Here is a 23185-nt window from a genome sequence, read left to right as displayed (position 1 = left end):
TCTAAGCATTGACGGGGGGTTTGGCTTCCTGTCTGAGGATCCACATATCAAAGGAAGAAACAGGGCTGAGCTCTGTCTGTCTGATCCACAAATCAACACAGTTCATCAGGGTTCAGAGGGAACACTTTGTCTTTACAGCTGCTCTGAACTACAACACTGAGAGGAAGAGGAGGAGGAGGAGCAGCAGCAGCAGCAGCCTGCCTGAGGACAGTTTGATCAGACTACACTGAGGTCAACAGGTGACACTTTTCCTACAGGTCCCTGAAAGTCTCCCTGTTGGTGGTTCGTCTTAGAGTCTGGATTCTTCTGACATTTCAGTCACTGTTAACACGACACGGCCGCAGGAACCGGCAGCACGACGGGGGAACGTTTAAACAGCTACACACACGTCATTGCACGCTACGTCACATTCTGCTGATGTCGCGTCACATTCTGCCGATGTCATGTCGATGTCACGTCTCATTCTGTTGATGTCACATTCTGTCGATGTCACATTCTGTCGATGTCACGTCACATTCTGTCGATGTCAAGTCAATGTCACTTCGATGTCACGTCACATTCTGTCAATGTCACATTCTGTCGATGTCACATTCTGTCAATGTCACGTCACATTCTGTCGATGTCAAGTCGATGTCACTTCGATGTCACGTCACATTCTGTCGATGTCATGTCGATGTCACGTCACATTCTGTCGATGTCACATTCTGTCGATGTCACATTCTGTCGATGTCGATGTCACATTCTGTCGATGTCACATTCTGTCAATGTCACGTCACATTCTGTCGATGTCACATTCTGTCGATGTCACATGTCGATGTCACTTCGATGTCACGTCGATGTCACATTCTGTCGATGTCACATTCTGTCGATGTCATTCTGTCGATGTCACGTCACATTCTGTCGATGTCACATTCTGTCGATGTCAAGTCGATGTCACTTCGATGTCACGTCACATTCTGTCGATGTCACATTCTGTCGATGTCACGTCACTGTCAACGTCATGTCGAATCACCTTGTGTCATGATGCGTCCTGTTGCTGTGTGTGTTGTCCTGCAGAAAGCAGGTAACCACGGAGATGAAATGATCCATCATCAGATCAACTTGTGTACAACTCGGAACAAGGATGTTTCTTTCTGGGACAACGGATTAAACTGTGAGCTGAGAGGAAACACTGGCACTGCAACAACATCAGGATCTTAGATATTTAGAAAGGAAAAGATGTGATTGTGAGAGAGGACGCGTCAGGTTAATGTGTCAACATGAAGAAGAATTAACGGTCGCAGATGTTTTAAAACCCCAGTTTAAATTTCTACCATGATTTTCGTGCTGATGTGATTTACAGTTATTGTTTTATTCAGTGCTCTGTGATTTTCTCTTGATGTCTGAGAACAGGCGCGAGGTTGTAGAGGATCTGAACCACAAACAGGGAGGACGAAGAAAAACTAACCGTCAGAGGACTGAAATAAAAACACACATGCTTCAAATATTAAAACCTAAAACAGGGGAAGTGTTTTCACTAATGTTCATATTCTGAGGGATTTTTCTTCTCTAAATTTAAATCTGAGGACTCACAGAAAACTCTAGCTTACTTTTAGTTTCAGGAGGAGCTAACAGCTGATCGATTATTAGTGTTATTGATCAGCAGCTCGACTGATTCTTTGGTTTCTGACGAGGAGAAACTGGACGACACAGTTTATTCATTAAAACATTAAAATCATGTTTTGATTGTCGTTTTCATTCAGATTCAGAATTTAGTCTGGAAGATTTAGATTAAAGGAAAGAAGTGGAATGAAGAAATAGAGTGAAAGACGACCAGCTCAGTGTTTTCTCTCAGTGTTTACTGTGGTATTTTATTGTGAAGGTTCACGAGTGTCTCACTTTATTTCTTTATTTAGACATTTAAAATCTTTCGATAAAATCGGTCGACTCCAGTTTCTCCTCAGATGTTAAAGAATCAAACGTCAGAGGAAAGAAAAGAAACATCCTGGTTTGTTTGACGCGTCAAGACTTCCTGTGTGGATCAATAACCTGATTATTCTGCTTCTCCAACATCTCTGTATATATATATATATATATATATATATACATATATATATATATATATGTATATAGTAATAATCTATATATACACAGCAGTGATACAGACATTCAGAAGCTGTTTCTTATTGGCATCACATCATTCAGAGAAACAAACAGCGTGTGTCTAAAAACTAAAGTCGCCCTTTTTATACTGAAATCACACAAACTGTTTTTATCCTCACACTGTCGTAGAAAAAGTCTTTTATTTTGTAGTAAAAAACAGGAACTGATGAGCCAGAGAGAGGGAGACTCTCCGCCATGTTGTCCTCTGCTCGTCAGTCTAAGACTCACCTGACTGGGTCTTGTGACCCTATGGTCGGAGACGGGGCGGCGCTCGCCAAGGGGAGTCCCTGCTCCGACCCTGCCCCCAATCGCCCCACCACCCCCATGCCCCCCGAGCCTCATCATAGGCTCGACTCCTTGGGCGGGTAGTCCACGTTGGTTACCATGGTGACGACGGTGACGATCTCCTCAGGTGCCGTGACACTCGTCTGCCGCTGCATCTGCACGACGCGCTCCTCCACGCAGCCGGCCGACAGCCGGGCCTCGGCCTCATGGTCCCAGCACTCCTCAATGGTCTCGCAGAGCAGAGCCAGACCCTGAGAAAGGACCAGCAGATCCACAACAGCACTGTCAGAACTGAGGGTGACCGAGTAGAGGTGCATTATGGGTAACGTAGTCAGACTCACGGCGTGTTTCTGCCAGCACTCTCTGAGCAGCGGCCTCAGCTTCTTGTGGACCACCACCTCCTGTATGTCCTCCAGAGACGGGTGCTGACCCACCTCTTCTTCAAACGGCAACATGTACTCGTCCACTGGACCTAGACCAGAGACAGGAGGACCGTCAGAGTCCAGGACAGACATAGAGACCGAAAGGGACCATCAGAGTCCAGGACAGACACAGAGACACACAGAGACCACCAGAGTCTGGATGTTGTTACCGTCAGCAGCTTTGCAGCGCGAGGCGAGCTCCCACAGGACCAGACCCAGAGCGTACATGTCGATCCTCAGGAAGGCATCTCTCTGGAAGTTAATGGCCCCCTCCAGGACCTCCGGGGCCATGTACCTCCTGGTCCCCACCTGAACCACACACAGGGACACACCTGGTCTGAAACTGCTGTACATGCAACACTGTGTTTATGCAGATACAGGACTCTTGGGGGGGGGGTCTCTCAGGTGAGCTCACCTGTCCGTGGGTGTCTCCTGGAGATTTTCCCGCCTCAAACCTGAGAGCGAGGCCGAAGTCAGCGATGCAGGCGGTCAGGTTGGACTTCAGCAGGACGTTCTTACTCTTAAAGTCCCTGAAACATCACACACAGTCACACCTCCTCTGGGACAGACTCGGTGCACCTGAGAACACCTGAGTACCTGTGTGTGGAGCATACCTGTGCGCGATGGCAGGTTTGTGTCCGTCCTTGTGTCCGGGTATGTCCTCATGCAGGTAGGCGAGACCTCGGGACATGGACTGAGCGATGAGACACAGCTCAGACCAGGAGAGAACGTTGGCCTTCAGGTAATCTGTAAGAGAACCCTGAACACAACACAACACAACATGTCAGGTGACTTCCTGTGAACACAGGTGACCGGTCTGTAAGAATATATCTTTCATATTTACATGAAGCCCAGTTTAATAAAGCAGGAGATAAAATGGATTAAAGAGACTAATGTGTTGCAGTCCTCCCTCCGTCCAGCAGGGGTCAGTGTTACCTTCTCATGGAAGGCAGTGATGAGCCACAGCTCCATGTCCATGTTACTGCCCCTCCTCTCTGCTCCAATGAACTGCAGCAGGTTCTCGTGTCTCATCCCGTTCAGGTTGTAGATCTCAAACTCGTTCTGCCACGACTGTTTGTCCTGAACACACACAGAGGTCAGAGGTCAGAGGTCAGACTCCAGATTCAGGTTTACTGTGAAGTGTGTTAGCTCTGGTTTAAACTGACACAGACCCTGAAGAGACTGATTTTAAAGATGAATTGGCTAAATATTAAACTGCAGTTTGAGAAGTTTTCAGCCTCATGAATCCATAAAATACATTTAAAACTTTAATTATTACATTTAAAACGACCTTTGACCTGCTCTCACACACCTGACAGGTGTAACACAGCATTACTTCAGTTTACTTCAGCCAACAGGAGCTCTGCTGATCGCCATTACAGCACCACAGTTCTCTGATAGGTGATAATGATCGAGTCTGTCAGAAATGATGAGGATCGCTTCAGAGGAGACAGGTCAACAAGTCTCTACATTCAGAGTCCGACCACAGATGGACAGACAGAGACCACCGACAAACTTTTCAACACCTGACTGTTCACCTGCTGCCTGACAAACCCTCCTGACAGGTGCCACTGTAACGAGCTGATCGAGGTTCTTCACCTGTCACTGTTTTAATGTGGTGACTGATCAGTGCAGAAGGAAACCACTCAGATGGAGAGAGTAGACACAGTAGAGTCAGTAGAGTTAGTAGAGACAGTCAGTAGAGTCAGAGTCAGTAGAGACAGTGGAGTCAGACCTGTATGGGGAAGATTTTGACGGCCACGTATTCACTGAGCAGCTGAGCCTTCCACACGCAGCCGAAGCGCCCCCTGGCTTTGATCTCCAGTAACTGCAGAGGCTTCTGGCCCAGGATGGGAGAGGGAGGGAGGGGACCGGGGTCCTGGAGGGAGAGACCACAACAACAGACTGAAGGACGGGTTCAACCTGGTCTCTGACAGAGACAGACATGCACATCATCAGCTGATCAGGACATGGAGACAACGTCTGTCCATCTGTGCACAACAACAACAACAACAACAACAACAAAAATAAACAAGTGGCACAGAAACAAAAGAGAACTGAGGCTGGAGGAGGAAGATGCAAACTCAAAGACATGAAGCAGTGATGAGGCTGAAGAGACGTCTGATCCTCTTACCTCGATCATTATATGAAAGGCGTGCTGAGTCAGACAGGAAGAGGAAGAGGAAACACAGCAGAGGTCAGAGTTCACAGGGTGTACATCTCTACACAGACTGAAACATGTCCTCATCAGGACCTGAGGGAGACAGGTCAGTCTCAGGTCTGAAGTCCAGAGTCCACGACCTGTAACATCTAACTAACACCTCTGTAACATCGGTCTCAGCTCAGAGAAGATGAACCAGAAGTAAGAAGCTGCTGTCAGATCACAACCTGTCACTAACCACCCTGATAAATCAGTCCTACAACCTTCACTGGAATCTGCATCAGTCAGGCAGGAAGACTGAAAGATGTCCGTTGACGAGTCGTTGCACTCTTTTTAGCTGTAAACAACCAGATCTTGTGTTAAAACGACCGAACCGTGGAGTTAGATACTGGATGAAAACGAGTAGAGCGACTCGAGTAGAACGACTCATTTCTGTTGAGTCAGGTGAGTTCTACCTGCTGAGAGCTGAGCTGTGACCAAGAACACATCTTTACATCTGCAGTGTGTCTGGAAATGATTGCTGCTGCTGTAAAAAGGTTCAAATGAAATCCAGTTTAAACCGAGAGAGAGAAAGAAGAGAAAGAGAGAGAGAACCGTAGAATGAACCAGCGAAGGTTCAGTTAGATTTGTATTAGTATTTTTTGTTTCTTTCCATTTACAAACATCATCACCAAACAGTGTCAGTAACACTGAACCAACATTCACTTCATTCTGCAGCAGTGTGACTCCTCCATAAACCCTCTGTTTGTACCGTCTCAGTCTCCTCAGATGTTAAAGAACCAGTAACCTCCTGCTCCTTCTAAAAGCTTTTTTCTTCTTACGAACACGTTCATCAGGAATGTGTTGCTTCCTGTTACATTTTCTTTTCTAAACAATCCTGATATTTGTTGTAACACCTCAGATATCTCCTTCCACTACACAGGTATTTATAACAAACACATTCAGACACCTTCTCTGAGGTCTGTATCTGTTTAGTTGAGTTTATCATTAAGGATTCATCTTCTCACCTGTTGTACAGGTGAAAACCTCTGATTCCCACACAGTCAGAGAAATAAAAACATTCTCTCTCTCTTTCCCACCGGCTCTGTTCTGGATCCTGATCCTAAATCTGAACTGTTCCGAGCATTTAGACCAAAACAGCAGGTTTTCAGGTGTGAACTGTGACATCATCAGTGGGTGTGTCCTATTCTCCAGGTTGATTTAATAACCTTTAAACCTTGATCAAACAAGTATCCTGAACAGAACTGGTTCAGAACCAGAACTCATTTGGTGAAGAGGAGCTGAGAGGCGTAACGTCACAGTCCTGAGGTCCAGAAGAATCAACAAAGACTGACCAGGTAAACTGACCAGGTAATCATATGACTCAGACCACAATCTGACACACCTGTTAAAGATAACTGGCCATTATCCTCATTAACGGTTGATCTGCTGATCAGTTTATTGATTAATCAATTAATAGTTGACATAATGTTCTGAGGTAGACAGGTGAGCTTCAGCCATGTTTGTTTTACCTGTCCACCTGTCCAAAAACCCAGACGATTCAACCATGCAACAAGAGATGAGCGTCAGATCCTCTCTGAGCGACAGCAACAACAAATATCTGACAGTTCTGTTTAAAAACACCACAGAAGAATAACCTGAGTTAGACAGTGTCTCACCTGTGTGGGCACCAGTACAGGTGGGTAGGCCAGTTTGTGGTGTCGGTACATCCAGAAGGAGAAGAGGATGATGGCGGTGACGGCCATGATGGGAACCAGCGAGTACATCAGAGTGGTCAGCACCGGGGGAGGAGACGTCACCGGTTTGTTCGTCGCTACGGAAAAACAGAGAGACATCATGTCAGTTTATAAAGTTACATCACACACAGGTGACAGGTAGCAGGTGGACAGTTAAATAGGTGGACAGGTGAACAGGTCGAAAGGTGACCAGATGAAAATGTGGACAGGTGAACAGGTGGACAGGTAGACAGGTGGACAGGTGAAAATGTGGACAGGTGGACAGGTAGACAGGTAGACAGGTGGACAGGTGAAAATGTGGACAGGTGGACAGGTAGACAGGTAAACAAGTGAACAGGTGAAAATGTAGACAGGTGAACAGGTCGAAAGGTAAACAGGTAGACAGGTGAAAATGTAGACAGCTGGACAGGTAAACAGGTAGACAGGTGAACAGGTGAACAGATGGACAGGTGGAAATGTAGACAGGTGAACAGGACGAAAAGTAAACAGGTAGACAGGTGAAAAGGTGAAAATCTGGACAGGTGGACAGGTAGACAGGAAAACAGGTGAACAAATGGACAGGTGGAAATGTAGACAGGTGAACAGGTCGAAAAGTAAACAGGTGAACAGGTGAGTCTTACTGGGCGGTGGCTGGCTGCTGTCGGGGCTGTAGTAGAACTTGTCGTTACACAAACTTCCTTCACAGCAGCAGAAGAAAACTTCAGGAGCATCTTTCTTCTCCACACACTCGTTCCTGTCAGCAGAGGAAGAGAAGACAGGTATCAATTACTGTTAGAAATATCAGTAATCAAATAATGTGACCTGGGACCATGAATGGATTAACAGACGGATCTACAGTATCCAGTGGCCTGTGGACCAGGGTCTCTGTATAAAGTGTCTGTTTCTTGTTTGTTCTACCACAAAGAGACATACAACCACAACAAAGAGTTGCCACTGTTATGTTTTCTTCTGACGGGGGCTTTAAACCTTGGAGGGGTTGGGCTGTGTTTAGATTAACAGTTGGTTTGTATTTGTTCAAACTTGATGAGAAACAGAGGAGTGAAGCTGAACCTGTTTCCTGAGCTGCAGGTAAACAAGTTCAACAACAAGTAGAGACACGAGGACACAGGAAACACAACACACACACACACACACACACACACACACAGAGGGAGGGTGTTACTGAGGACTGCAGGTCTGATCTTTGAGGGAGGGGGGTCAGGAAACACCAGGCTGGATCAGGACCCCTCACAGTCATCAGGACTGAGGGTTGAGGGGTGTTAAAGTGAAGTGAGTGCTGCAGAGGTAAAACATGTCAGGACGTCTGTCTGCTGCTGACTGACTGTTCACACCTCCAAACCCTCTGACACATGAATCCACCTCCCTGAGGGGACACACATAATCCACCTCTCACCTGGAATCAGAGCCAGCTGCTGACACCTGAGCCTGGTTTACCTCAGACCCTGATCCGCAGCTGGAGATTGCAGAGCTGGTCTGATCTGGATCTACAGCTGCTGACCTGGTCTCACTGTGGACTGAGGGTCTGTGGGTCAGAGGTCATCGCTGACCGTCCTACCTGTCGTAGCAGTTGACGTCGTCGAGCCAGCAGCCCTGTTTGACCACCTGCACGGCTCCAGAGACGTTCTTCCAGGTGGCGAAGCAGTGCAGCCTCTTGTCTTTCTCCCCAGAGCAGGTCATCACCCCGCTGACGTTCCCCCGACCCTCCACCCCCGCCACCGAGGAGGAGGACGAAGGGCTGTAGTTGTAGTGGACACACTTCTGAGTCTCTGAGCGACCCAGGATGGCACCTGAGGAGGAGACAGAGAGCATCAGAGTCTGGACTCACCTGGTGAAACATGACCAGGTCACACAGTCTGTTTCTGCTGCAGGTAAACTCTGCTGTTTGCTGTGGAAACATCTGAGCGTGCTCAGAGCGGGAGGTCACCTGACACACCTGACAGGTGAGAATAAACAACACACTGCTGCTGAAACAAACGTTAACCAGGTAAACTCAGTCCACCACACACCTGAGACCATGCCTGAACCAGGTAAACTCAGTCCACCACACACCTGAGATCGGGTCTGAGCCAGGTATACTTAGTCCACCACACACCTGAGATCGGGTCTGAGCCAGGTAAACTCAGTCCACCACACACCTGAGACCAGGCCTGAACCAGGTAAACTCAGTCCACCACACACCTGAGACCGGGTCTGAGCCAGGTATACTCAGTCCACCACACACCTGAGACCAGGTCTGAGCCAGGTAAACTCAGTCCACCACACACCTGAGACCAGGTCTGAGCCAGGTAAACTCAGTCCACCACACACCTGAGACCAGGCCTGAACCAGGTAAACTCAGTCCACCACACACCTGAGATCGGGTCTGAGCCAGGTATACTTAGTCCACCACACACCTGAGATCGGGCCTGAACCAGGTAAACTCAGTCCACCACACACCTGAGATCGGGTCTGAGCCAGGTATACTTAGTCCACCACACACCTGAGATCGGGTCTGAGCCAGGTAAACTCAGTCCACCACACACCTGAGACCAGGCCTGAACCAGGTAAACTCAGTCCACCACACACCTGAGACCGGGTCTGAGCCAGGTATACTCAGTCCACCACACACCTGAGACCAGGTCTGAGCCAGGTAAACTCAGTCCACCACACACCTGAGACCAGGTCTGAGCCAGGTAAACTCAGTCCACCACACACCTGAGACCAGGCCTGAACCAGGTAAACTCAGTCCACCACACACCTGAGACCAGGTGTGAATCTGAGTCAGAGAGCGAGGACCAGTTTAACTGTCCTCAGTCGGACATAATCTCCCACTGGTCCTCACAAATATCTCACAGACACACACACACAGCAGGAGGTCTGATGGTGGACATGAGGCAGCTGGATCTGATCCAGATGTTTTTACTGCAGCAGCATGAGTCCAGATGTTCTACTAAAATTGTGCAGCTGGTTTATGACGACACATCCACACACACACTGTCAAAATAAAAGTCCCTGCTGCCAGACTTTTACTGTGAAAACCCTACAGGAAGTGGTGCAGATGAAAACAGGAGTGGTCATGTTTTCTGGATCCAGATAATCCAGATTCCAGTTCCTGTCAGAGTCAGTATTTACTGTGTGTTACCACATGTTACTGAATACCTGATCATGTGACAGGTGATTTTAACTACTGATCTGTCACTTCCTGTTACCATATGATGACCAGGAGGACCACAGGTAGACCTGTGATGTCACTCAGGTAACCATCAACTATCAGAGGGCTCACTCCAGATCACTGTGACATCATATCTGATGTCATTATCAATCTGATCAGGCATCTGAAGTGATCAATACTCACACTGCAGTACAGACTGATGGCATCAGGGGTTTTTACTTAAACTACTTATGTCTGCGACTAATAATCATTATTTATTTATTATTTATTATATAAAAATCATTTATTATTATAATAATATCTAATAAACAATATAATTTTATTATGATAAATATTGATATATGTTATATCATTTATTATTTATTATTATTTATCTAATAATCATTGATTATTTTCTATTTAAATGTGACTGATCCAAATCCAAACTGACATTTCCTCCTTTAAAATTAATCAAGATTATTGATTGATTACTGCAACAGATGCAGATTAATTTCCCTACTGTCTCAAATGTCTCTGGGTTTTGAGACAAAAACACCTGAAGACAGTAACCTGTTACACTCAGATGATTAGTCGATGAACTGATCAACAGAAAAACATTCTGCTAGCTCTTTGATTATTGATTATTGAAGGAACAACTTCAAACACTGTGCACGTCCAGCCTCAGATCTGATAATGTTGTTATTTTTCTCTGGTTTAAATCAGAATCAAACTGAATTATTTACAGGTTTCTGAGGCTGTTTGGATCATTTAACCATCGGGCTGGACGATAAACTGATCTCCATCTGGGATCAGGATACATTTTTTGTGGTTTAAGATGATGAGCTCAGAACATTTTAATCTAACAGCCTATCACAGGGCAGCATTGATGTGACAACAGCCAATCAGGCAGCAGTTTCACATCCATTTCCTGACCTGCAGGAGGCAAAGAAAGCTGTGGACTTGTCAGAAACACGAGCCTGAAGAACTCACATTATCCTCCGAACAGAACAAAGGTCAAAGGTCACAGCACGTCCATTATATGGAAGTGGTTTGGTTTCATTAAAAGTGATGAAATCCACATTAAGACGGTCTGAGAAACATGTTGCCCGTCAGTACCAACAAAGATCGAAACACAACAAATCTTTATAATCAGCTGAAAAGGTTTCATCCCAGAGACACAGAGAGGCTGAAGATCCTGTTTGTCTGTCCACACCGAGTCCCATCAGGGCTAAGAGCTAGCAGGTCTAACATCTAACAGGTCTATCATCTAACAGGGCTAATGGGTAGCAGGTCTAAAGCTAGCAGGTCTAGCAGCTAGCAGGACTAACAGGTAGCAAGTCTAACATCTAACAGGGCTAACAGCTAACAGGTTTAACAGGTAGCAGGGCTAGTAGGTCTAACAGGTAGCAGGTCTAACAGCTAGCAGGTCTAACAGCTAACAGGACTAACAGCTAACAGGACTAACAGGTAGCAAGTCTAACAGCTAACAGGTTTAACAGGTAGCAGGGCTAGTAGGTCTAACAGCTAACAGGTCTAACAGGTAGCAGGTCTAACATCTAACAGGGCTAACATCTAACAGGGCTAACAGCTAGCAGGTCTAACAGCTAACAGGACTAACAGCTACCAGATTTAACAGGTAGCAGGTCTAACATCTAACAGGTCTAACAGGTAGCAGGGCTAGTAGGTATAACAGCTAACAGGTCTAACAGGTAGCAGGGCTAACAGGTAGCAGGTCTAACACCTAACAGGTTTAACGGGTAGCAGGGCTAGTAGGTCTAACAGCTAACAGGTCTAACAGGTAGCAGGTCTAACATTTAACAGGTCTAACAGGTAGCAGGGCTAACAGATAGCAGGTCTAACAGTTAACAGGTCTAACAGTTAACAGGTCTAACAGTTAGCAGGTCTAACATCTAACAGGTCTAACAGGTAGCAGGGCTAACAGGTAGCAGGTCTAACAGTTAACAGGTCTAACATCTAACAGGTCTAACAGGTAGCAGGGCTAAAGCTAGCAGGTCTAACAGCTAGCAGGTCTAGCAGCTAGCAGGACTAACAGGTAGCAAGTCTAACATCTAACAGGGCTAACAGCTAGCAGGTCTAGCAGCTAGCAGGGCTAACATCTAACGGGTCTAACAGCTAGCAGGTCTAACAGCTAACAGGACTAACCGGTAGCAAGTCTAACAGCTAACAGGGCTAACAGGTAGCAGGGGTAACATCTAACAGGTTTAACAGGTAGCAGGGCTAGTAGGTCTAACAGCTAACAGGTCTAACAGGTAGCACGTCTAACAGGTAGCAGGGCTAACAGATAGCAGGTCTAACAGTTAACAGGTCTAACAGTTAGCAGGTCTAACATCTAACAGGAAGCAGGGCTAACAGGTAGCAGGTCTAACAGTTAATAGGTCTAACAGGTAGCAGGGCTAGTAGGTCTAACAGGTAACAGGTCTAACATCTAACAGGTCTAACAGGTAGCAGGGCTAGTAGGTATAACAGCTAACAGGTCTAACAGGTAGCAGGGCTAACAGGTAGCAGATCTAACATCTAACAGGTCTAACAGGTAGCAGGGCTAACAGGTAGCAGGTCTAACAGCTAACAGGACTAACCGGTAGCAAGTCTAACAGCTAACAGGGCTAACAGGTAGCAGGGGTAACATCTAACAGGTTTAACAGGTAGCAGGGCTAGTAGGTCTAACAGCTAACAGGTCTAACAGGTAGCAGGGCTAACAGATAGCAGGTCTAACAGTTAACAGGTCTAACAGTTAGCAGGTCTAACATCTAACAGGAAGCAGGGCTAACAGGTAGCAGGTCTAACAGTTAATAGGTCTAACAGGTAGCAGGGCTAGTAGGTCTAACAGGTAACAGGTCTAACATCTAACAGGTCTAACAGGTAGCAGGGCTAGTAGGTATAACAGCTAACAGGTCTAACAGGTAGCAGGGCTAACAGGTAGCAGGTCTAACAGCTAACAGGTCTAACATTTAACAGGTCTAACAGGTAGCAGGGCTAGTAGGTCTAACAGCTAACAGGTCTAACAGGTAGCAGGGCTAACAGGTAGCAGATCTAACATCTAACAGGTCTAACAGGTAGCAGGGCTAACAGGTAGCAGGTCTAACAGCTAACAGGTCTAACATTTAACAGGTCTAACAGGTAGCAGGGCTAACAGATAGCAGGTCTAACAGCTAACAGGTCTAACAGTTAGCAGGTCTAACATCTAACAGGTCTAACAGGTAGCAGGGCTAGTAAGTCTAACAGCTAACAGGTCTAACAGGTAGCAGGTCTAACAAGTAGCAGGTCTAACAGGTAGCAGGTCTAACAGCTAACAGGTCTAACAGGTAGCAGGGCTAACAGGTAGCAGGTCTAACAGCTAACAGGTTTAACATTTAACAGGTCTAACAGGTAGCAGGTCTAACAGTTAGCAGGGCTAACAGGTAGCAGGGCTAACAGGTAGCAGGTCTAACAGGTAGCAGGTCTAACAGTTAGCAGGGCTAACAGGTAGCAGGTCTAACAGCTAACAGGTTTAACAGTTAACAGGTCTAACAGCTAACAGGTTTAACAGTTAACAGGTCTAACAGGTAGCAGGGCTAGTAGGTCTAACAGCTAACAGGTCTAACAGGTAGCAGGGCTAACAGGTAGCAGATCTAACATCTAACAGGTCTAACAGGTAGCAGGGCTAACAGATAGCAGGTCTAACAGCTAACAGGTCTAACAGTTAGCAGGTCTAACATCTAACAGGTCTAACAGGTAGCAGGGCTAGTAAGTCTAACAGCTAACAGGTCTAACAGGTAGCAGGTCTAACAAGTAGCAGGTCTAACAGGTAGCAGGTCTAACAGCTAACAGGTCTAACAGGTAGCAGGGCTAACAGGTAGCAGGTCTAACAGCTAACAGGTTTAACATTTAACAGGTCTAACAGGTAGCAGGTCTAACAGTTAGCAGGGCTAACAGGTAGCAGGGCTAACAGGTAGCAGGTCTAACAGGTAGCAGGTCTAACAGTTAGCAGGGCTAACAGGTAGCAGGTCTAACAGCTAACAGGTTTAACAGTTAACAGGTCTAACAGCTAACAGGTTTAACAGTTAACAGGTCTAACAGGTAGCAGGGCTAGTAGGTCTAACAGCTAACAGGTCTAACAGGTAGCAGGGCTAACAGGTAGCAGATCTAACATCTAACAGGTCTAACAGGTAGCAGGGCTAACAGGTAGCAGGTCTAACAGCTAACAGGTCTAACATTTAACAGGTCTAACAGGTAGCAGGGCTAACAGATAGCAGGTCTAACAGCTAACAGGTCTAACAGTTAGCAGGTCTAACATCTAACAGGTCTAACAGGTAGCAGGGCTAGTAAGTCTAACAGGTAGCAGGTCTAACAGGTAGCAGGTCTAACAGGTAGCAGGTCTAACAGCTAACAGGGCTAACAGGTAGCAGGGCTAACAGCTAACAGGTTTAACATTTAACAGGTCTAACAGGTAGCATGTCTAACAGTTAGCAGGGCTAACAGGTAGCAGGGCTAACAGGTAGCAGGTCTAACAGCTAACAGGTTTAACAGCTAACAGGTCTAACAGGTAGCAGGTCTAACAGTTAGCAGGGCTAACAGGTAGCAGGGCTAACAGGTAGCAGGGCTAACAGCTAACAGGTTTAACATTTAACAAGTCTAACAGTTAGCAGGGCTAACAGGTAGCAGGGCTAACAGCTAACAGGTTTAACAGCTAACAGGTTTAACAGCTAACAGGTCTAACAGGTAGCAGGTCTAACAGTTAGCAGGTCTAACAGGTAGCAGGTCTAACAGTTAGCAGGACTAACAGGTAGCAGGGCTAACAGGTAGCAGGGCTAACAGTTAGCAGGTCTAACAGGTAGCAGGTCTAACAGTTAGCAGGACTAACAGGTAGCAGGGCTAACAGGTAGCAGGTCTAACAGTTAGCAGGTCTAACAGGTAGCAGGTCTAACAGTTAGCAGGACTAACAGGTAGCAGGGCTAACAGGTAGCAGGTCTAACAGGTAGCAGGTCTAACAGTTAGCAGGACTAACAGGTAGCAGGGCTAACAGGTAGTATTGAGCCACAATGAAAACACTGACCAGTCATCATTCATGTTGTAACATTCCTCACCAAGCAGAGCACAGAGAAGTCAGCTGTTTTCATCACAACCAAAATAACAAAACCCCTGAACTTTTCTCTATGCTAGCTATGACAACCCAAAGCCCTGGCTCCCAGCCAATCGCAATTGTGTTCATTAACCCTGGAATAACAGTACTTCAACTGAACAGTTTCTTCACTAACCCAACACTAACATAACGTATAACATGACAGACTGTCACAGTATCATCATTTTTAAGACACACTTTTATTTTAAAATGATATCAGCAAACATTGAATCGTCATCCACTCAATCAATATAACATCGTACTGTGATGAAACTTATGATTTACAGCTTTAATGATTTCCCCGAACATAGCAGAGACAGATGGGTTCAGGAAACTGTAGGTACAAACTCCCAGACAGGAAGTACTTTTCACTAACTGCTGACTGTCTTCTCCTCTACATAGAAGGTCCTATCAGAGAAATCTATCAGAGAGATCTGTGATCAACACAGGTTTCTGTTTTATTGACATTTTTTGACACAAGTTTATTTTTAATATTTAGTTAAAGCATATAAAACATGTTTGCAGTGTAAATAATAAATAACATTCTCAGAGTTTAACCAACAAGCCTGCTGGTAAACTTAAGTCACAGATTAAATATCCAGATAAATATCAATATCAATATCAAGCAGTGAGGAAAATAAAAAATATTGGTCATGCTTTTTGCCATATCTCCCAGCTCTATTTAACAGTCTATCAATAATCATCAGATTAATCAATAATGAAGATAATCACTGGTTGCAGCCCTGACAGGAAATAAAAACATATTTAACTCTCCTGGTTTCAGCTGCTCTGACTGAACACTTCCGGGTTTATGAGTCTAAATACAACATTTAAATATGTCAACATGAGAGGAAATACACACTCAGCACTACTGATCAATGAATCGATAATAAACATAATTAGTTACATAACTACAACTTCTTGTTTAGTGATTGACTAATAATCGATTATCATTAACAGAACAGAATCATTGACTGATTCTCTGACTGACTAGTACTCTGATTACTGCGCACAGTAACAGAGTATTTGCAGTGACGCCTCCCTGTGTACAGAGTGTACCTGCCTGTACAGGTGTGGTGACAGCAGACTCACCTGAGGAGCAGGAGATGAGGAAAACACTGAAGGCCAGTTTGGTCGCTGATCCCATCCTGGATCCACACACACAGACACACACAGTCCGTTAATATTATTATTACAGTTATAATCCAGAGGAAACCGGGGATTAACGTCCCTTTAAACGAGCTTTGAGATGCGGCGGAGACCCTGCACCATGTCCCGGTCCAGACCCCTCTGACACGGCCCCGGTCCTCACGGTTTAACGTGAGACAATATGACACTTTAACCACGGTGAGGTGAGGTAAATGTGGAGCCGTTTATCCGAGGTCAGGCCTGGGTTCAGAGGCTCCGCTAACAGCCCGACACACCGGGTAATACCACCCGACTTTCAGGTCTCCTCATCGGGATCAGACGCAGCTGAACAGTTCGGTTCTCCGAGTAATTACAGGCAATGTCATTGGCAGGTAAACAGTTGGCAGCTGACAGGGGAACAGCGAGCAACCTGAAGCAGAAAAACAGCCTTTTTCTCCGGGATCAGACGGGACATTTTCATCGATCTGCACTGATTTAGTGCGCTTCCAGAGCGGGATTAACGCGGAGCTCCGGCTGTAGCTAGCCGGTGGTAGAGCCGCTCCACATTCCTGCTTTTATCTGTAAAAACCTGCCTCTTTCCTCCCGGCTCACAGTCACGTCGAAGAAAAAGTTAAATCCCGACTGTTCATATCGTGTTTTAATGTAAGATCGACCTATGAGGCGCTGCTCCGAGCGACGTCTTGGTGGTGTGATCCGGGATCAGAGTCCGCGCCTGGAAAACAGCCCTCCGCGATCAGCCACAATGTTACCGAGCGGAGCTGCAGCCCTCAGTCCGCTGCTGACGACCCCAGCTCGGTTAGCGAACAGCTAGCTGGCCCGGCTAGCCGTTAGCTTAGCTCCACGGGTAGCAGTCCCACTGTTTCCTCTCCGGATCCCGAGGAGGAAAACCACAAACCGCAGACACAACCACGCAGTTTCTCCTCACGGTGGCGGTGGACCCGTTGTGTAAATTACCCCGGTCTGAACGAACACACACACCCGAGGTTTGCTCTCTCCCGCTGCGGTTCTCCTCCGTCTTCACTTCCACTCTCTCCCTGCCTTAGCGAGCTCAAGCAAGATGGCCGCCCCGCTCAGATTATTTTTGTTTTTTTTCCCACCTCCTTCGACGGTCATCTGTCACAGCGCCGAGAATCATCTGAGTGACACCAGCTGTAGCCAATAGGCTGCGCGGAAGGAGCTTCGCCTGGATTCTTCCACCAATCCCGAGCGGCGTCCTGACGCAGGATGACTGGAATGACACAGAAGTCCCGCCTCCTGTCAGGGAGAGTGGCACCGGACAGGTTCCCACCGAAAACATGGAATAACGACTAAACTAACTCAGAAAACATCAGTTCAAGTGTATTTAACACGTTAAAGGAAAACTAGTTTATTACTACATGACATAAAGAGTTCAACATTTTTAGAAATACCTATGATAATTAATAAATAATATAGATATATAATATAGCTATATTAAACTGTTAGCCTAGCTTAGCATAAAAACTGGAAGCAGGGGAAACTGTTGGCCTAGTTTAGCATAAAAACTGGAGGCAAGGGAAAACTGTTAGTATATCTTATTTTAAAGACTGAAAGCAGGGGGAAAACTGTTAGCCTAGCTTAGCATAAAAACTGGAAGCAGGGGAAACTGATAGCCTAGCTTAGCTTAAAGAGTGGAAGCAAGGGGAACTGTTAGCCTAGCTAGAAATAGAGGACATTGTGGTTTAGCAACAGTTAGAACTGGAGCTATATTTGTAGGTAAATGCAAAAAAAAAAAAAAAAACACTCTATATGTAAACCATTGTAATATACTGTACAACAACCCTGGTGTCAGCTGTGATGAACATGTCAATTTATGAGATGTACACAGACTGATTTGTATATAAATATATGAATTGTTGTTTTTGATATAGAGCTTTAAACCCTCTGTATGTGTGTGAGCAGAGTAACATGCCTGACCTCGATCTGATCACTGATTTCTGTCCCAGTTACAGATCAATTCAGGCCCATCAGACAGTATATAATCCTGTTGTATAATCCACACTAATCTGTAGTAACGTGCTCACTGCTGCTGTCTGACAGCGCTTTATATTTCAGTGTGAGGGAGGTTTTACCTGCTGAGGGTTTGTTTCATCTCTACAGACAGCAGATCTGATCTTTGTCCTGAAGCAGCAGGAAGTCACAGCTGCTACACAACGAGACGAGAAGACGCAGCAATCAGCAGGTGAGACCACAGTAAAGGACAGATGAGACCCCACACAGGACAGGTGAGACCACACAAAGGACAGGTAAGAGGCTGGAGAGACAGACTGAGTTTAAACGTATTAATTTAAAAATACTATAGTCTGAGTCCTATATTTTAAATCCTGCTGTAGTAAAAGTTTTATCAGTGAAATGTACATCTATTTTTGTGAGTGAGAATTTTTCCTCCTAGCCCTAAAAATAAAAGAAACAAGTTAGCTGCTATCATTGGTGTGACTGGCAGTAATTTGAACAGCGTGCTTTCCTGCCAATATGGCGGTGTTTTGACGTCCGCTGTTGCATGCTGGGACTGCTTGACATCAACTACCAGAGCTCTGCTATCGCTGACCATGTTCATCCCTCCATGGCCACAGTTTACCATCTTCTAATGGCTGCTTCCAGCAGGATTGTGAGTTCAGTGAACTTCAGTGGCCTCTCCAGTCTCCAGATCTGGATCCAGCAGATCTGGTTCTGAATCCAGAGCAGAGACAGGAGCCACCCAGAGATAGAGAGGTGGGTGATAATACCTTAACCTCATACAGGAACGTTACATTCTGGGTTTGCTGCAGCTTCTACTTCATTTAGTCAAAATCACAATGAACTCAACAAGATGGCTTCAATCTGTGCCAACACATTCTACAGCTGAGATCAAGATCAAAGTCTCAGAGGAACAAAACCTGATCAGGGTTCCTGGTTGAAACGTGTTGGATTCTGCTCAGTAACACCTGTTGGTCGTTCACAGTTTGGAGTCTGGATGAAGGAGAACGTTCAGAGTTACGTTCGTCAATCAGCGCTTTAGTTTTTGTACAGCCATGTTTAGGCTCTGAGATAAACAGTGTCACACACTGATGACTTTATTTTGTTAAACAGTAACATAAAACTTCTTCCTGTTCAAAGACATGGTTTAGTTCTTATACTGATCCCAAACAGCAGGAGAAAATAAACCTACAGACAGAATCAACACTCAGGTCTCAGGAGGTTAAATAATACCAGGATTCATTTGCAGTAACAAAGACGTAACTCATCAGAGGTCGATGCTGCTCAGGCGTCCTGCCACTGCTCTGGTTAGAAAAGATCAGAGTTTGGTAAATGCATCACGTCACCACGCTGCTGTATCGTTGATATCATGGTATGAAACCTGGTGCTGTGCCATCCTGACCGATGTGACACAGCCTGCCCAGTGTTGGTGTGCTGTTCCTGCTTCACAGAGTGTGGAGGCAGCAGAGATGACATGCAGTGACAGGTGCAGCTCCATGTGGATAATCTCCACCTGGCTGACACACTCACATCTTTGATTAAAAGTTAATGAGCTGAGCGGCAGAGGAACGCCGAGCAGCTCAGGTATGTCACAGAAACAAAGACTGCCTGGTCCTCCACAGAGTAATGAGTGATCAGGAGGTCAGAGGAGTCAGACAAGACCCGCTCTAAGCCTCCAGTCCTGGACTCAGACCACAGCTGGTCCACCAGAGTTCATCACTGTCTCACCTCCCTCTGACCAGGAAGACAACAAAGTCTGTCCTGAGAGCATCCATGTTTTTCTGAGCTGAGGCGTCACTCTCAGTTCAGACATTTGATGGAAATAAAACAAAGCATTACTCAACAATTTAAATACAGGGTTGCAAAAGTTGCACATTCCAGTAAATTGCAGAAGAACAGCTGAGCTGTTAACATTAGAGTTTAACGCAAACTCTTCAGATCGTTGTTAAAAAGACGTTCATATTTCAAACTGGAACATTAAACCATGAAGGTGAACTGATTCAGACGTATCTCAGACTAGCTGTTGTTAGCAACAGTTGCTAACATCGCTCTACAAACAGCGTAGCAACATGTTCACAGATAAAACCTGAACAGTTCTCTGTGTCTGGACTGACTTCATGTGAAACTAACCGGTGCAAGAAAGAGCGCTACCACAGGTCATTCATTCCAACAGCCATCAGGCTGTATAACACCAGACTGACCCAACAATAAACCTGAAACTTTGGACTACACTTTTCTGGTCACTTTATTTTGCACAAATTTCATCTACCTCAATGATTATCACCATTTCTCTTACATTACGACTGCACATTTCACAACTGCACATTTTTCTATTCATTAAAGAGACTTTTTCTAATGCTGATTGCTGCACTTCAACTTTGTTACTTCTGTGACTTTCTTATATTTTTTATTTTTCTGTTTTGGTCACCCCTGTTTCTTGCTGCTGTAACGTGAATTTCCCAAAGTGGGATAAACAAAGTTTATCTTCTCTTAATGAGACTGAGCTGCTATAAACAGGAACATTAGCAGAGTTTTCACTGCTGTTGATGTGAGGAGCAGCCATGTTGGATTCTGATGTCAGGGTTGGTGGGGTTGCTCCAACGTCAGGAGGCGTTCAGGTTCAGACTCCGGACCTCGGATATTCTGATATTCTACAACTAGAATGCAGCGTGAGTCAAGAAAACAGCCTGGCCTGTTGACACAGGTTGGGTTCATGGATTCATGCTGTTCTACCATCTGAGAAACAGTCGTCACATGATGAGATGATCAATAATTAATGTTGACTGAGAGATAAAACATATCAGCAGTTGAATAAGCTGACTGTAAATGAAGAGACAGACTGAGAGAGGAGTTTCTGAGCAGACCCCGTCCTGTCTGCAGTGATGGAGCTCCATGTTAAAGCAGCCTGAGTCTATGAGTAGCCTGTGTGATGGTGGACGTTATGTAAGGAGCTACAGAAACATATGAAGAGACCTCAGGGACGTCTCCTCCTGCAGCAGCTTCAGGCCTGATTACAGCAGAGACTCTCAGATCCTGGATGTCAGAACAAACAGAGCTGCACACAGAAAGACTCTCTTTATGTAACTGACTCTGGAAACTGCTCAGAGTTTCACTGTCAGCTGCTTCAGCATTCAACCAGGATGTACCACAGTTTTACACTGATGCTCCATGCTCATTGTTCATTAACTCATTGATTGGTTGTTTTCCAACATGGCTTCATGTTTATATCACCTCCTGTTGGTTTGACTGAGTTTCCAGATATCCAGGTAACCATCAGCTGACAGAGCAGGAACAGTAAATGAAAGTGTATCAGAGGAGTCTGCTGGTTTCATGTGTGGACCGTTCAGATGTCAGTGTGTTGGTTGTTAACTGAATGTGTTGTCGACTCCCTGCTGTTCGTCTGTTCACTGAGAAGCTGCCAAACTCTGCAGAGTGGGTGAGCTGCTAACAACGCTAATTAATGAGAATCTTTATTTCACTCAGTCTGAAGCTCTGCTGCAACAAAACTGACTGAGATCAGATCCACACCAGAGGACAGAGGGGTCACCCGGAGTCTTTACTGAGTCTTTTTACTAAGTCTGAGTCTTGACTCGAAGACCTCCCTGTCTCCAGGTGATGGCTGACATTTCCTGGTATTTAAGAGATGAGTCCATCCAGACTCTGACTTTTTAAATGTTCTGTGACCAGCAGTCAGGTCAGGTCCACTGTGGTGGTTCTGAGAGTTTGATGTTTTCATTGATCTGGTTAAATGTTAAATGGTTCTGTGTTTGGATGGTTTCATGTGTGAATGGTATGCTGTTAACACAAGAAGGAATCTGTCAGTGACGTGGAGGTAAATCACCTGCTGAGTTGTTCCTTTCCCTGTAAAACATCCGGTCGGTCAAGTTCAACAGCACCGATAAACACTGAGAGGAATCCAACCGGTCTCAAATACTTCAGCACAGAGTCATGTTTACTGTTTATATTTTCAACCACCACACAACTTAAGCTACTACAAGAACCACATATAGGACATCTCGAGTGGACATGAGAATCTCCATAATCAAATCAAGAACCACCACCATGACCCCTAGACTAAACGAGGACTAAGGCTTCCTAAAAAGTCAACTGGATGACCCTTAGAACCTCAGTGGCTACTAGAACCTCCTCAGGGACCCCAGAACCTCTTACATTACAGATGAAGTGTTGCGGTTCATGTAAAGACCACTAGAACCTCTTGAAGGGCTTGTCCGTACAGAGGCCATCCTTTATGTTCATCCTGAAATGTTGGTCTGGATGGTTTGTGTTGTGATTTGTGTGAACTGGTCCTTTAAGGCCTGTTAACAGCTGTGAGCTGCAGCTGGAAACACTGTGTTCATCACCGACTGTCAGTGAGTGTGTTCAGGTTAACATCAGAGCTGTAGTATCACCAGGTTCAGACTGTTTCCTGTCAGACAGAGTTTGATTCTCCACCTCCTACACCACTGATGCTTCAGACCGGCCACACCACCCACACACTCCGTAACACACTCCGTAACACACTCTGTAACACGCCGAAACTCACTGTAACACACTGTACACACACACTCATGTTCAGACATTTTATTATTTATCTGTTTACTGATCTGCACGTTAACTTCCTGTTCTTCACATTCCCACTGATGAGCTCACTGTTATGGTGAGGACGTTGTAGTGAATGTGATGTGTTCAGAGCTTCATCAAAAACAGGTCTAATCAGCCAGATGTGGACACATCCAGCTGTGTGTGGTCAGGTTGAGTATTCAGTCATTTTCAGCTTCGTTATTTCCAGCTTCGGTCTGACTAGATGACGTTTACAGGAAATACAGTTTATCTGCAGCACCTCTTCTCCTTTGGCTTTCTCTGACCTTTTACTTCCAGTTCAGGAGGAACTGAAGTGTGGATGTTGGTTTGTTTACTAATAAACAGCAAGTTCCAGCTGTAAACACCCGACTGTTTAATAGAGAGAGGAAAAAAACCTCTGATCTCGGAGTCTGATCTGCTGTTCCTCTCCAGATACATTAAACCCACTGCGTGTCTGCAGGCCAGCAGGGAGGGAGGGGGGAGGGA

The 23185-nt window shown here is 45.6% G+C and overlaps 1 protein-coding gene and 1 long non-coding RNA gene across 6 annotated transcripts; one reads left to right on the top strand and one right to left on the bottom strand.

Annotated features, from left to right (window-relative positions):
• Positions 1-838: 838 nt before the first annotated feature.
• On the bottom strand, positions 839-17242 carry LOC108888565 (activin receptor type-2A). Of its 2 annotated transcripts, XM_018684621.2 has the most exons (12): positions 16088-17242; positions 8302-8533; positions 7367-7479; positions 6669-6823; positions 4984-5007; positions 4585-4728; positions 3786-3929; positions 3464-3609; positions 3265-3379; positions 3020-3158; positions 2769-2899; positions 839-2678 (listed from the first exon to the last, which is right to left on the bottom strand). In XM_018684621.2, exons 1-12 carry the CDS (start codon positions 16140-16142, stop codon positions 2484-2486), a joined length of 1593 nt encoding a protein of 530 aa, XP_018540137.1. In that variant the 5' UTR covers positions 16143-17242; the 3' UTR covers positions 839-2483. The 2 variants fall into 2 exon arrangements, with proteins under 2 accessions (XP_018540137.1, XP_018540138.1); XM_018684622.2 differs by lacking the exon at positions 4984-5007 and having other exon boundaries at positions 16088-17240.
• Positions 14337-14868, top strand: LOC127139344 (uncharacterized). Of its 4 annotated transcripts, none has more exons than XR_007809543.1 (3): positions 14337-14426; positions 14523-14570; positions 14843-14868. It is a non-coding gene; the product is annotated as an uncharacterized LOC127139344 (long non-coding RNA). The 4 variants fall into 4 exon arrangements; XR_007809544.1 differs by lacking the exon at positions 14843-14868 and adding an exon at positions 14779-14804; XR_007809545.1 differs by lacking the exon at positions 14843-14868 and adding an exon at positions 14699-14724.
• Positions 17243-23185: the final 5943 nt, after the last annotated feature.

Source organism: Lates calcarifer, unplaced genomic scaffold, assembly GCF_001640805.2.
Source record: "Lates calcarifer isolate ASB-BC8 unplaced genomic scaffold, TLL_Latcal_v3 _unitig_1376_quiver_2669, whole genome shotgun sequence".
Taxonomy (NCBI): Eukaryota; Metazoa; Chordata; class Actinopteri; family Centropomidae; genus Lates; species Lates calcarifer.
Note: the sequence above shows the minus strand (reverse complement) of the source record. Positions and strands in the feature narration are given on the sequence as shown.